The sequence below is a fragment of the Nerophis lumbriciformis genome, linkage group LG10 (assembly GCF_033978685.3).
Source record: "Nerophis lumbriciformis linkage group LG10, RoL_Nlum_v2.1, whole genome shotgun sequence".
In the NCBI taxonomy this organism is placed as follows: domain Eukaryota; kingdom Metazoa; phylum Chordata; class Actinopteri; order Syngnathiformes; family Syngnathidae; genus Nerophis; species Nerophis lumbriciformis.
Genome location: NC_084557.2, coordinates 20,767,906 through 20,783,136, shown reverse-complemented (window position 1 = coordinate 20,783,136; position 15,231 = coordinate 20,767,906). Strand labels below are relative to the sequence as shown.

Sequence of the window (15,231 nt, the reverse complement as noted above, 5' to 3'; positions counted from 1 at the left end):
GAATACTTAATTTTATTCAAGTAATTATTTAATGCCTATCTTGACTTGGGTCATATTACAATTTTTGGCTATATAAAGTACAGGAGTACCTCGGTTTTCATACGCACCAGTTTTAGTATGATTAGGCCTTAGGCAAAACTGTTCACCAAAAACACACTTTGCTGACTCATTCTCTATACTTTGTATTGACTATGACTGCAAAATAAGTTGTAACAAAGTAATAGTCCAAAGTCAACGAGGGTCCGTGTTTCCAAAGTGGCACTGAATGCACCACAATGTTATAGTAAGTCTAGCCAAACAATGAAGGGTAATAACAAACAATCATGACGCTAACCTCAATAGTTTTAAGAGCCATCATTTATCCTTTTCATCTGTCATTTGCATGCATTTTACATTGTTTTCTGCATACAAACTACAATTATTCTTGAAATAAAGTGTTTTATGTCAACATTTTGGGTGTTTGGAATGGATTCATTGGATTTACATATTTCATATGACAAAAAGTGTTTTGGTTTCCATACAATTTGATTTTCAACGGACACTTTTATTAAAACCAGGGAACCATTGTAATTGTGAATTAAGTGTGACAATCCTTCGTGGGACTCCTCTTTCTGTCAGCTAAATCCACTTTAAAGGCATTGTTTTACGGTGACCGCACCGTAAAACTTTATTACCTTGACAGGCTCACACCCTTGCCAAAGGGTCACATGACTGACGTCTCCATGATTGGTATTTGCTGCAGGGATTACACTTTTCCTGAGTGTGGTATTTATCTTGAAACATAAATGGTTCAAATTAGTGTCAGGAAGTCCCTCACTTGACCTTATATTCAAGACCATACCTGCCATTTTCTAATGTGTCTTCTCGGTGGCCTTTCCTGGGTGCTCTCTTTACCTGCATTCTCCTCCTGCTGAAGGTCTGACTCCTGCAGAGTCCAGGAGCTCATCAGATATGTTGTACTTCTGTTCATACATTAGCCACTTGTGGGATTATGTTAGTCTCTTACAGTATTTAAAGGAAGGTCTTTTTGTTGCACGTTAGACTTTAGCCTGTTTCTTTCTTTATGGCTCATTTTCTGTTTATGCTTCACAGAAGTTTGCTTAAACGGGAAAAACAACAGCATATAAGAAAATGAAATACTACATACGCATTTTTACATCATAGCACAAAAAAATGTAACTGTTCTTCCACAGGGGAGAGGAGACCACACATACAGTATACCTCTGCATGAACAGTTTGTGACTGCTTCAGCAAATGAACTGGAAGTTCTTCAGAATCAGAACTATCAGAACCACTGGTGCTGCAAAAGAGAAATAAATAACATATTTCAGTCACGGCATGCAGTCGCACCAAACACTATCTAATAGAGAGGTCCTCAGCTCAATTTAACTGGGGGCCCCTGGAAGTCGTCAGAGTGAGGCTGTGCTGCATGAAGTATTCACTTTGGAATCCAGTTTTAATCACGTGACTAATTGGTTCACCACTTCTACCAGAAGCTATAGTGACCCTGAGCTATGGTAGGCCTTATACATGTAAAATGTATTGTAAAATGTTGTATTTTGACACTGTTGAGTTCCCCATGAGATAGTCAGATACGTTACCTTACTAACAGAAAGTTGCTCTTTTTTTTGCCTAATGTGTGTTTGTTGCGCTGTCATTTTTGTGTTGCACCGTTACTGTCGTTAGCGTTCTTTCTAGTGGGATTAAGGATTGACAAAATATATGTAACTATTGGCTGCTCATAGTCCATGCTGCCGTTACATTAAACGACAAAGTTAGTAAGGTTTCCTTTTGTTATTTCCAAGCTAAAGTGTTGGTTGCACTTTATTCAGATAAGATGTGAATGCATTGGCCGGTAATTGTTGTTCACTTGCTTGTTTGTATTTATAATCTAATGTATTTAAATCTAATTCCCTTACAAGAAATAACAGGAATATAGAAAACTTCACCTGCAGGGTTCAGTATTCAGTTTTTTTTCAGGGTCACACTTGTTGATTTTTTTCTTGCTAAAAAGTTACTGAAATAATTTCAACTCACTGAATTGTTTCATATCGTATCATTCTAATAAAAAGAGATTGTCCCTGAATCGTATCGGCAACCACAAATATCGAATCACATCTAATTGTTCAAATGTGTTACACCCCTCATATATCAACATATATCAACAACACCCATGCATGCAAATATATATATCCATCCATCTTCTACCGCTTGTCCCTCACGGGGTCGCGGGGGTGGCTGAAGTCTATCCCAGCTGCATTCGGGTTTAAAGCAGGGTACACCCTGGACAAGTAGCCACCTCATCGCAGGGCCAACACAGATAGACAGACAAACATTCGCACTCACATTCACACACTCTGGTCAATTTAGTGTTGCCAATCAACCTATCCGTGCAAGTTTTTGGAGGTGAGAGGAAGCCAAAGTACCCGGAAGGAACCCAGGCAGTCATGGGGAGGACATGCAATAATATATCCATCCATCCATTTTCTACCGCTTGTCCCATTAGGGGTCACAGGGGTGCTGGAGCCTATCTCAGCTGCATTCAGTAGAAGCATTTAAGTCACATCTTAAAACTCATTTGTATACTCTAGCCTTTAAATAGACCCCCCTTTTAGACCAGTTTATCCGCCGTCTCTTTTCTCCTTGGTATCAGTTGGGGACGTCTCTGCGCTGCTGACCTGTCTCCACTCAAAATGATCTCCTGCTGTCCCCACTATGGACTGGACTCTCACACTATTAACTAGATCCACTCGACGTCCATTGCACCGGTCGCCCAGGATGGGGGCTCCCCACATCTGCGGTCCTTTCCAAGGTTTCTCATTGTAGCCCATTGGGTTGAGTTTTTCCTTGCCCTGATGTGGGATCTGTCGTTGTGGCTTGTGCAGCCCTTTGAGACACTCGTGATTTATGGCTGTATAAATAAACTTTGATTGATTGATTGATTGATTCGGGCGGAAGGCGGAGTACACCCTGGACAAGTCGCCACCTCATCACAGGGCGAACACAGATAGACAGACAACAATCACACTCACATTCCCACACTAGGGTCAATTTATAAATAAATATATATAAATCTAATATCTTACCCAGATTCAAAATCAGAGATCAGGACGTCCGTGTCTATTTCTTCTCCCAGACGTTCTCGGGCTTCTTTTTTCAGCATCGCTGTCAGTTCTGTCAGACAGTAAGTCATCTGAAAATATGACATAAGACTACTAAATGGCTTCATCAAGATAAACTATGTGTGTTCAGGTAAGGATCAACTTAATCATAATGAGATGTGCTGCCCTCTTACCTTACTTGGCTCTGGATCACAATAGTCAAGCAAGGTGTCACAAAAGTAAAAGCCCAGAGACTTGAGGTCTTGAGTGGTAAAATGTGTTCCTTTGCGGTCACCTGATTAAACAAGACACTTAAAACATATCGAACATACACACAAAGTATTCAGGTGTAAGCCAACCGAGTGTAGAGCCTCCAAACGTGGCCTCCATAGTGTAACTGTTTTTGATGCCAAGTCGCCACATGGCGATTCGACCGGTTCCCTCTTTGCTCTTCTGAACCTGGAATTTACAGCTCTTGAAACAGAACTGGAAATAAAAAGAGAGATTTGAAAATAAGCAAGTGGAGTTATAAATGCAAATCAACAAAATATGTGTTTTTACCTTGTTGCTGGCATTCTTGCTCATCATCATCGGGAAAACTCTCTCATGAAGCCTCATTGAAGCATCCTCTTGGTTGTTACAGCCGTACATGAAGACATTGTTTTTACGGTTGTGGCCATGAAAGTCACAATAAAGAACGATATCTGTCTGGTTCATTAGTCTGAGGAAAATAGACAGTAACAGTTCCTGAGAGTTGTGTATTGATGGTTTGTCATCAACAACACCCATGCATGCAAATATAATATGAGCAAAACCAAGTGCATTTGAGAAACATTTAAACATCTTATACTGTATGCAAGTATGCATTGCATTGATTATGAGAATATAAACATGCTGGCTACAGCATGTGTAATAAAAACAAGGCACACACTTTTCCACCATGTTTCGGGTATGCCATACGCATGGAAAGGAGTCCCTGAGCACCGTCTTGTAATTCCTGTTGAGATCCATGCCTGCCAGAGAGCAGCGGTAGTTGCCAACCACCACACCGTCTGGGTTCAGCATTGGCACCACCTGTATTTTTCAAGAAAGGATGTTGGACATTGCATATTGTGGCTTCATCTTTAGGTCCAGTGGTGTTTTAATTTGACAAAAGTGGCAAATTTACCACTCAGGTAGGCTATACGCACCTTAAAAACAAAAGTGTCCCTCAGAAGCTGAGCATCAGCCGAGTCCCCGAGCAGGAAGTCGAGGAACCCCTCCATCATCCAGGAGCCGTTGGTTTCCCCAGGGTGCACGCGGGCCGTCACCACCACAGCTTTCTTGTTGATGTCCTTTACCTTACCGCCCGCTCGTGACGTCACTGTCAGCACGTAGACTGCATTTCCAGCAAGACTGTGGCACAGCACCCGCACTTTGCAGTATGTTGCTACTGTTGGGTTGGAGGAAACATTCCTAAGGTAGCGATGCAGGTGTGAATATGTGTAGGGGTAACAATGGGCCACATAGCAGGTGTCAGCTTCGTAAGGGAACTGGAAAGTCCACGTGAGGGAGTACAGACTCTTTGACTCATTGCTGTCCTTTCGATTCTGAATAGACAGACATAGATCTCTGTCAGACAAATACCAACTTGATTATTCCAAATGTACACATGTTGTACCACTACAGTAAATACTAACTTTCACTCCAACTGAACCTGAAGTCAGTAAACACTAACGTTGGAAGAACTACATAAATAAATAAATGATAAATGGGTTATACTTGTATAGCGCTTTTCTACCTTCAAGGTACTCAAAGCGCTTTGACAGTATTTCCACATTCACACACCCATTCACACACTGATGGTGGGAGCTGCCATGCAAGGCGCTAACCAGCAGCCATCAGGAGCAAGGGGTGAAGTGTCTTGCCCAAGGACACAACGGACGTGACTAGGATGGTGGAAGGTGGGGATTGAACCCCAGTAACCAGCAACACTCCGATTGCTGGCACGGCCACTCTACCAACTTCGCCACGCCGTCCCCATAAACTGAAAATATATACCAGCAGTCAGCAACGGCCCTGTTATTCAAAACCAGCTGTACTGGCCTATTTGTACCTGTTGGGTATTTGAGAATTGCTTAAGTCCTGAAAATTTTAAATCAAACTGCGAAAATATCTGTAAAAAAATCTTGCCCTCCTTCATACCTCTGGGAAACAAGCCATTTGGAATATGCCCAATTTGTGACGTTATCCCAGGTGGAACGTCAACGAATTATCCATATATGGAATTAATTCAAACAAAGGGTAATAGTCAATAAGCTTCTTCTTTTTCTCTATCCTCTTGTTGTGGGGCAGACTGGCTCGTACATGCACCTGCATCCCCTGCTGTTGACATTTCTTATACAAATTAGCATGAAGCTACATAAATAAGACCGCCCAAAAAAACGACGCATCATGAGATGGTCAGGAAGCGGCTTGAAAACGGTCTGTAAAACATAATCGATGCAACATTTTGAACCAAGAACCACCATTATATGTTATGTAGACCACAAGGAAGTGTTTTAAATGTAGGGGAAAAAATCATAATATGACCACCTTGTGGTATAGGCAATATGTATTATATGTTTTGGTGTACATTTTGCTCCACAGTCACTTTTATAACCTGTTTTTGAATCTGTCTGCAAGATGTTCAATTTTGGAGGCGTTCCCAGATTGCAAATTAAACCACACCCCACCCTTTCTAAATACGTAAATATCTTAAAGTCGTCAACGCAATTTTATTTTGCAGGCACGATCAGGAATACATTTCATAAACATTATATTGGTTTACCCGGTCACACCATTACGTACACGAGCACACTTTCCGATCGATACGGACTGTGTATAAAAAATCAGCTTTTAGCAATATTTATGTCACTGCATGTTGCATGTCTATGTTTAATGCGCTTGCCCAGATTCGATGAAAATAATAATGTATTCTACTTTTTTATGTTTCCTTACAACATGAAGGAGCTTCTCCCCCTCTGCTTTACTTGATGTCTAAATATGTTGTCCAGCTCTCTCTGACGTCACGACGTAGCCAGATTGCAAAACTACATGAACAGAGGCATCCAAAATTGCCTGCAAGCTCACGCCAAAATGCATGAACCTTATGATTTGACATTTTGGCATTGTTTAACTTGAGTATTCAACATTGTAAAAACATTTGTAGGTCAATTAAGATAACATTCATCAAATGTCCCCTTTAAGACTCCATGTTGTTGCTCCCATTGCAGAGCTTGGAGATTTCAACACCGCAAATTTTTAAAGGGTCTGTGAATGTGTGCAGGATGACTTCTGGTTGATAACTGAATGAGCAATGGGAAGGGAGAGAGTCTGTCTGTCTGAGTGTGGTGAGAATGAGAGAGGCATCAACTTCTTGAGTGTGCCACCGTTGTGGTTAGCTAACTATGAATACATCCCGAAAAAGAAAAGTATCTGAAGAAAGTAAATTCTGCATTGACAGTTTATTTTGCCTGCACTGCCAACATGTGCACTTGTTAAAATGTGTAGCGAGAAGTTAACAAACAACAAAACATGACATGAGCATTTTCTGAAAAGTAGCAATCTATTTATAAGTAGGCCCACACATGTGTATCAGTTGTGTTGCCAACATCTGCGGTCCCCTCCGAGGTTTGTCATTGTATCCCATTGGGTTGAGTTTATTCTTGCCCTGATGTGAGATGTCGTTGTGGCTTGTGCAGCCCTTTGAGACACTTGTGATTAGGGCTATACAAATAAACTTTGATTGATTGATTGATTGATTGATAAAGGGGAACTGCACTTTTTGGGGATTCCCCCAAAAAGTGCAGTATGCCTATCGTTCACAATCATTATAAAAGATGACGGATTTTTTTTTTTATGCATTCTAGATATTAAACAAACGTAGAAAAAAAAAAAAACACCATTATTTATTATTTACAATGCATTCAAAAAATCCATCCGTCGTCATGTGTTTCATAATGATTCTGAACAATTGGCAAAATTCCAAAAAAGTGCAGTTCCCCTATAAGACCTCACTGTTGAGTTTGTACATTCATGTGTCTTCTAAACTAAACAAAGTTAATGTTGATCAACTTGTGTGTTACCTTTTTATACAAATGAGAATCAATTGGAGAACCGATTAAGAACCGAATTGTTAAGCAGAATTGAAAATGGAATCGGAATTCTAAAAATCGGAATAATACCCGTCCTTAACGCTGTGCAGCACACCTCTTAAGGTTTTCAGGTGTGAGTTTCAACCAACGTACTATTGAACAGCCACACTGGCTGTCATCCATTATACACGCACACTGCACTTCTGTTTGTTGTAGCAGGTAAAATAAAAAAAGATTCCAACTTGTAAAAGTATATATAATCTGTGTATAAACTGTACTATTTATCTATAGTAGAAGAGGGGACTAAACATTTATGTTTGGGTGTTTTGTGTTTTTGTTGTATTGTATTTTTACAGCATGGTTCCAGCCACACTGAGCATAAAAAGGGCTCCTTTCATAATAAAGACTTCTGATATACACTGTGAGTAAACCTGTTTAAGTTAAAGGCAACAGTGTTGCGTCCAAAGCAGAAACCAATACAGGTTGAGGGGTGACAGATAGCAATACTATTAATATTATATACTATTACATATTAGTATAACACATTACATACTATTACTAATACTACTACCATCACTACTACAAGGATTATAACCACTGGAAACTTCTTCAAGCAAGGCACTGAGAAGCATTTGCAATTCAATACCCTGAAATATATAGGATTCCTGCTTTACAATAATCTTCGAAAGATTAAAAATGGTTTTAAATCCGAAGACTATGACGAAACATGCACTAATTAGGCTTTTATTATCATGAACCTACAATTTAAGATTGTGCTTGGACAATAGCTATAAATTATACTTTTCTTATATGTCTGACAGAAACTAAATCTCTATAATAATATCAAAATAACACTATACTTACTGCTGATTCAGGTAACTCAGTAACACCTACCGATAAGGTAATGTTAAGGAGACAGACAATAGACAACCAGATGGTAGTGCCACCTACCTGACTGCGGTAGTATGCGATGTTGGAGCCAGTACGTTGCCATCCAACAGCGCTCTCCTCAGCAGATCTCTCAGAGTACAGCAGCGGCCTCATGCCCTGGGAGTAAAGGCTGCGGCGCTTCATGAAGTTGACAATGGTGAAGCGGTAGGTCACCCCGGCTATCATTTTTCTTACTCTGAAGTAAAACCACTGCGTGTGCTTGTTAGTGTACAGATCTGCGCGCAGGGTGAGCTCGTAGTTGAAGGGACCGCTAAGAAAAAGAAACACACACATGAGTTTAAGCTAAAAGAGAAAAGTGTGCAATGAAGGTAAATATGATCGAAGGCCCTCAAGACTCACACTTGCACAGCCTTCTGAAGGTTTCCACTCTCAAATCGTGACTCGAACTCAAGACAGAGTTGCGGTTGTTTGAAGTCATTGAAAGAGGCCCTGCTCTCGGACACCCTCAAACCTCCAACACGAGAGCATGTGAAGTACTTACTCCCTATGGAAAAAAAGACGGAAACAAATACTTTCAAAAGCAAAAAGTTTCCGCTGTGGCATAAAGACTAATGTCTCAAGCCATGTATGGATTTGTATGTACGGGGTTTGTGTGTATATAAACATATAATATGTATTTGCATGGGGGTATTTAAAGATGTATAAAATGGTACCTCACTTAAGAGTGTCCCGACTTAAACATTTTTGGATATAAGAGCTGTCTCTTGGCTAAATGTTAGGCTTCAGTCATTTACATTGACATCCCACTGGGTTGTGAGTTTTTCCTTGCTTTTTCCTTCCTTCACTGGTTTAAATGTAACTTATATATTGGGTTTCACAATGTAAAGCGCTTTGAGTCACTTGAGAAAAAGCGCTATATAAATGTAATTCACTTCACTTCACTTCACTTCACTTGCCCTTATGTGAAATCTGAACCAAGGATGTCGTTGTGGCTTGTGCAGCCCTTTGAGACACTTGTGATTTAGGGCTATATAAATAAACATTGATTGATTGATTGATTGATTGATTGCTTCAAGTTACAAGCAAACATTTGAGGTACAAGTATGTATCCCTGCCATTAGTTTGATGCAGCAAATGTCACAATGAACCCCGTAAGATCCGACCAAAACATCTGGACTTACTCGCTCGCATTAGCTGAAAGCTGGGGATGGACATAACTTTGTTTTCCAACCATGGGAAGGAATAAGATACGTGTGAATAGTGCTGAGAAGAAGGGCATGATAGTCATTGAATTAAATTAAAGTTAAAGTTAAAGTACCAATGATTGTCACACACACACTAGGTGTGGTGAGATTATCCTCTGCATTTGACCCATCACCTTCACCCCCTGGGAGGTGAGGGGAGCAGTGAGCAGCAGCTAAAGAATGAAATCATCTAAAAGATGACCGAGCCCATTCATCTGCACCATACTGAACAAGAATTAGTCCAACACCAGCCAAGAAGGTTAAATATTATCAAATGGTGGACATTTATCCATAAAATAATTGAAAAGCTACTGATGGTGTGTTTGACGGAGAAGCAGTTGGAATGAGATACAGTAGAAGTCCACTCTCCATGCTGTACATTAAAATTAAATGTTTTCATGAAACTACTGTAGTTGTTACTAATACATTTTATTGTGTTATTATTCATACAATATGTCTTCTCTAAAAGTTATTTTTTTAAGAAGCAAGTTACATGTTAAAATAATTTTTTGGTGGGGCCAAGCCAAAATTAAATTGATTTCTATCAATTTCAATGGGAGTGTTTTGAGCTAAGAGCAGAACTAATTAAGCTCATTAGTTGAGGTAGTACTGTACTTGCAAGAAAATTGTCATCAAAATATATACTGTATACATGGATTTGTTTCCTCAAACATTTTTAATGATAGTAGCTCTCCTTATTATTGTCCAGATCTACATTATGAGTGTAGGCAAATGTACTGTACATAAATATTTGGAGAAAAATATTATGTCTGATGTACAGTTCTAAAGTTACCATGGTCATTACAATAGACCACTCGTCTGTCCTCCTCGAAAGATGCAAGTGGTATCCGCTCATGACCTTTAGGGTGGTAGAAAGGCTCGGGCCTTGGAGGCTCCCACTCTAAAATATAACAATTAATGTTGGTCAATCCTGACCATCCTTGTGGACTCTTCACTGGGTCAGAATTACAGTGTGGCATTACCAATGTGATGGATGGCATTGCTGATGACCTCACACTCTATGGGCCAACGAGGGGAGGAGACAGGTGGGAAATGAACCAGATCCAGCGGCGCTCTTAGACTCAAAACTGGACGTCCTTCATCAAAGTTTATGCGTAGTTGTCTGGTTCGCAGTGTCTGACTTATGGATACTGAGGAGACACAAAGATAATCAATTACCTCTTTTCACTCCTATTAAGGTTGTGAATTTAACTCATCCCCACTAAACAAGTTTGCTCATTTGATGCTGAGCTGTACTTCAGTGTACAAAGTTAAGTGATAAAGGAGCATATTTAATATTTAATGCATAGGTAGGCTTTAGGCTCGAACACCTTTGGGGCACATCAGTTATTTTTAAACCGCTGGTCAAATAAATCAAGTTGAACAGCAACATAGAAATACATAGTGAGCATGGCTCTTTACATAAGTGAACACGCATGAAAACAACTTACACTGCCTTTTCACTGTCACATCCTCCTTGTCCTCCTCTCTGTTGGAGTTTTTGTCGTCCAATTTGTGCAACTGGTAGGAATTCCACCAACTCCTGATTACAGGACCGGCCATGTCTGATGTATTTCCCGCCTAAATCACAAAGAACATACATTTCAAAGAGCATCCGTCTATATATACTGTATATACTGTATACAGCATCCTACGAAACTGAGTACACCACTCACATTTCAACAAGCAATTAATCAAGCTTTAACGTGGACTTCAACGTCCAAGTAGACATACAATCACATACAGTACATAAAACAAAGAATACAGTATAAAAGGCATTATATCACATAATATTAAAACAGTGCTTGTGCATATTCAGTAAAATGCATCTAATAAATAAAAGCAGCAAAAAAAAATGCTTTAACACATTCTATAAAAGGCACACATACCAGTGTTTCCATATATAGGATTGTTACCTAGAAGCACTACACCTAGGATTGGTTATCTGTATAATAAGATCATTCTCGGGCCCCTGCAGTTTACATATAAACTTAAACTTATCAGTTTTCTGACAAAAAAGCTTGCTGGCCCTACTACCCCTGGGCATTCTGAGCAGGATTCTGAGACGGTCATTATACGCAACCTGGAGTTTGTGCGAGCTCTCTTTCTTAAACCTCACCCAAAGGGGTACCGTGTACATAGGGGTGCAGTAAGCTTTAAACAAGTACCGTTTCGCTTTATCAGAGCAGTAGTGAAATTTTCCCATCACCATATTGGCTTAGACATACAGCATTCTTCCGTGTCTAAGCATGTCAGCATCATCCTACATCTTATCAATAATGATGTGGCCTAAATATTTTACATTGTTGCACATTGTTTGACTAGACAAGTAGAAACGTGGGGAATTAAGATGTTGAGCCTCATTGGTCCTACATATCATTATGATACTCTTTGTGGCATTATACTTGATGTCAAACTTGACTCCATAGTCTGAGCATTTGTTCAGAAGCTGTTGGAACCCTGCACTACGGGGAGATATAATGGCCAAATCAGCATACATAAAGTGGTTAATTAAGGTGTTCCCATTTATGCACCCTGTTCTACAGTCTCTCAACTGCCTTGACAGGCCATCCATATACAGGCTGAATAGGCCCGATGATAGAAGCCCACCCTGCCGTACCCCATTGCCAACTCCCCCAGGGAGAGGATAAACTACTCCCCCATTTTACCTGCATCGTCTGCCTGTCGTACCAATATGCCAGAATACGTATGATGCGACCTGGAACACCCCTATGCTTCAGCTTGGTGAAGAGTTTGTGATAGCTAACTATGTCAAATGACTTAGATGCATCAATAAAACCTACCAACATTGTAGAGCCCTGCCCTCTGTATTTTTCTACTGCTTCTTTTAAAGCATAAATACACAAGTCAGTGCTGTGCTTGTTCTTAAAGCCAAATTGGTTGTCTGCGGTGCAAATAAGATCCCCAACTCTGTCTAGTATCACACTTTCAAGCACTTTAGCAAGATATATTACAGCATATATTATTAATGGGCAATAATACAAAAATTAAACGCAGATATCCAGTACTTGTATAGCATTAAAGATTATGTTCCCCTGAAAATGAGTTGGCACACAGATATGTTTGTCTAAACAGCTGGTAAGTCAAGCGAGTACTAACTTGACATGTATCGACTAAAGTCAAGCTTGCTGATGGCAGACGTCATAGCCTGGGGCTGCATGAGTGGAACAAGTAGGAGCGGCGGTTCTTTGGGAGAAACATAAAGTCCAAAATGTAGGCCTAATGTGAAATTCTATAGCACAGCATGAAATCATGATAATTAAATAAAGTTGTGCTGTTTTATTTATTTATTTATATTTGGGGGGGGCACCAATTCAATTCATTTCAACGGAAGACGCTGATTTGAGATACAAGAGTTTTGAGTAAGGAGCTTCGACACAGCCCGAGTTAAACTCGTAAGTTAATGTACTATTGTATTTCCTTTCCAGGTAAATTTAACCTGACCTTCTCTAAACTTTTGAATGTACATTTCCAACTGTTTAATGCTTGAGTACTTTTGCTCAGCTTGCTGTCATCTAACAAGTAGTCAAACGGCATCATTCACAAGAAGTATGTGATCCTTGAATAGACCAATATATTTCCTGGTTCAATTCTAATACGCTTCCCTTTATAATGCTGTTTAGATTTTGACATCTAACAATTGATACCTAACAATTGATCTGCAATAATTTGCCTTTGCGAGGTTACAGTTAGGATGTTTTCAAAGGAAAGTGCCTACCGAGCGTAGTGTGTCTGGGACTTCACATGTAGGTGTGAAAATACAAAAAAAACTATTTGAAAAATCAGACTGATTTAGTGCAAGAAAACGTAGTCAGGTTGCAACATAGATACAAAGAGACTGAAAGAGTCAGATAAAGGCCACATTACCATTCAGCTTCTCAGTGTATGTGTGAGTTTATGTAGGAGGTTAGAAATGAGGACCGCTGTTAGTGTGTTAAGGTCGGCAATTTTAAAGGTAGTGTTAAAAGTTTATAAGAGCCTGCACAAAATACTTTCGGGCATAGAAAAGTCTAGATCTGGGGACTAAATTCGTATGTGGAATTATGTTTATGTACGGGGGAAGTTTGTGAGAAATAGCAAAAATAATTACTCATTTTGTCTCCGTCTAATCGTTAGGTATTTTCTGAAAGCAGAATTTTTTGGTTCTAAAATTATGGATTTCCTGCAAGACGCAGTGGTTTGTAATGGGAAAGTTTGCATAAAGCGGGGTTCGTAATTGTAGGTACCACTATATTTTTATTACGTTATTTATCTTTGCGAGAAATAGCAAAAATAGTTACTAATTTCGTCTCTGTCTAATCGTTTAGGTATTTTCTTAAAGCATAATTTTTTGGTTCTGAAATCATGGAACAAAAAATAATGTATGCACTTACTAAGTGATGAAGCAGTGTGCTCTGATGTCATTGCTGTGCTTCCTTGGATCCCGGGATTGTTATGATATGCTCTGATGTATTAGGCAGAATTACATATGGTCTCCAAATCATTTTGTTCTTTCAGTCCGGTACAGCACAACTTAGTTGCACTCTCTCTCTTCAGTTCCTACGACTTCATTTCCTCCTTCTTATCCTGTCTGGAGTCGCGGGTGACCTGTGACCTATCCCAGCTGGTTTGGGGCTAATCAGAGGGCTTCAGACTACTGCAAAACAGAACATAGAAATGTCTAAGGTTGGAACAGTGAAAATATATTGTAATAGCTGCAAGTAAGGCATTTAAATGGTTGTGCTTATTGTGATAGCTGAGGTTGTTATAAATACACAGGCTTTGATGCAGCAATGATGTGCCACATTATATTTTGCAAGATCAAAGAAGATACTAAAGTGTCCAATCAGAATGCTCTGATGTCATTCTCTGTGCTGCTTGAATTGAAGACAATCATTTCTACTGCATCATTTTGAGAGTGATTACTAATATATGGTTTGCCAGTGCAACTACACCACTGTAAACCGCATAGTAAGCAGGTATTTATGGAACAATCCTACAGATATTGAGTTTGGAGTATCCTCTTTTTAGACTAAATGTGAGGGGTGTACTTATTTGTGAGGTAGAAGTTGAAATGTGTTAGGTGCAAGTAGGCATGGTATAACACAGTAGGCAAAAAATACAGGACTACACATCCTACACGTTTTCATGTACCTAATGTTGTGGCAGGTGATGAATAAAGGCCAAAATAAATAACGTACAAGAAGAGTTGGTCTCTTGAAGGCATTTTTGATTTGTCTGTTGATTCAGAAGAATAAAATGAATGACTTTAATGCAACACTTGAAATTAGTATTACAAGTCACTTAAATTTCATGTACAATTGGAAGCTCTTCTCAACATCCATTAGATAGGTTTTGTAATGTCCAATTAAAAGAACCACTTACCTGACGTGGCTTTACGCCGTATAGTCACGACGCCGTGCATAAAATGTGCGCAAAGTAAAAACTAAACTAGTGAATAACTTGTAAAGAAGTCCCAGGCTTTGACGAGGAACAGGATGTTTATGTTTCTAAGCAACCGACGTCACCAACAAACACCATATGAGGCTCTTCGTGGGGAAGAAGCTGCTAGTTAAGCTAGTAACGAGCTAGGACAGACACAAAGCTATGAATATTGCCTTAACGTTTGGTGGGTACATATTAATTCAGGTTATCAGTGGACTACGTCAGTCATGACAATAAAATGTAAAGTAATGAACGTTTTAAAATTATACGTGTGAGTTTTAAATGTACCAACTATTCAGTTGGTTTACCTCTGAATGCACACAGCTTAATTTTTCAGTGTTGCCAAACAGGAAATGACAAAACTATCGTACCAAAAAATGTAAATTAGCGTAATTTGACGAAAATGACCAAACCTGCTAGAGTTCACTGTGTTCC

General features: G+C 39.5%; 1 protein-coding gene across 10 annotated transcripts in view; it reads right to left on the bottom strand.

Annotated features, from left to right (window-relative positions):
* Positions 1-15,231, bottom strand: part of agbl2 (AGBL carboxypeptidase 2) — a 25,700-nt gene extending 10,469 nt beyond the window's left edge. For 4 of the 10 annotated variants that reach the window (XM_061970056.2, XM_061970064.2, XM_061970062.2 and 1 more), the window contains exons 1-18: positions 14,737-14,912; positions 14,506-14,589; positions 13,746-14,008; positions 10,803-10,932; positions 10,335-10,502; positions 10,145-10,252; positions 8,507-8,651; positions 8,168-8,417; positions 4,292-4,690; positions 4,033-4,175; positions 3,663-3,822; positions 3,461-3,587; positions 3,296-3,396; positions 3,087-3,193; positions 1,222-1,300; positions 1,007-1,099; positions 842-925; positions 675-773 (exon numbers count right to left, since the gene is read on the bottom strand). In XM_061970056.2, the coding sequence (XP_061826040.1) occupies positions 675-773; positions 842-925; positions 1,007-1,099; positions 1,222-1,300; positions 3,087-3,193; positions 3,296-3,396; positions 3,461-3,587; positions 3,663-3,822; positions 4,033-4,175; positions 4,292-4,690; positions 8,168-8,417; positions 8,507-8,651; positions 10,145-10,252; positions 10,335-10,502; positions 10,803-10,914 (2,175 nt within the window). In that variant the 5' untranslated portion in view covers positions 10,915-10,932; positions 13,746-14,008; positions 14,506-14,589; positions 14,737-14,912. Of the gene's footprint in view, positions 1-674; positions 774-841; positions 926-1,006; positions 1,100-1,221; positions 1,301-3,086; positions 3,194-3,295; positions 3,397-3,460; positions 3,588-3,662; positions 3,823-4,032; positions 4,176-4,291; positions 4,691-8,167; positions 8,418-8,506; positions 8,652-10,144; positions 10,253-10,334; positions 10,503-10,802; positions 10,933-13,745; positions 14,009-14,505; positions 14,590-14,736; positions 14,914-15,104 lie in introns of those variants that run through there. The other 6 variants (XM_061970060.2, XM_061970058.2, XM_061970063.2 and 3 more) reach the window with 6 other exon arrangements.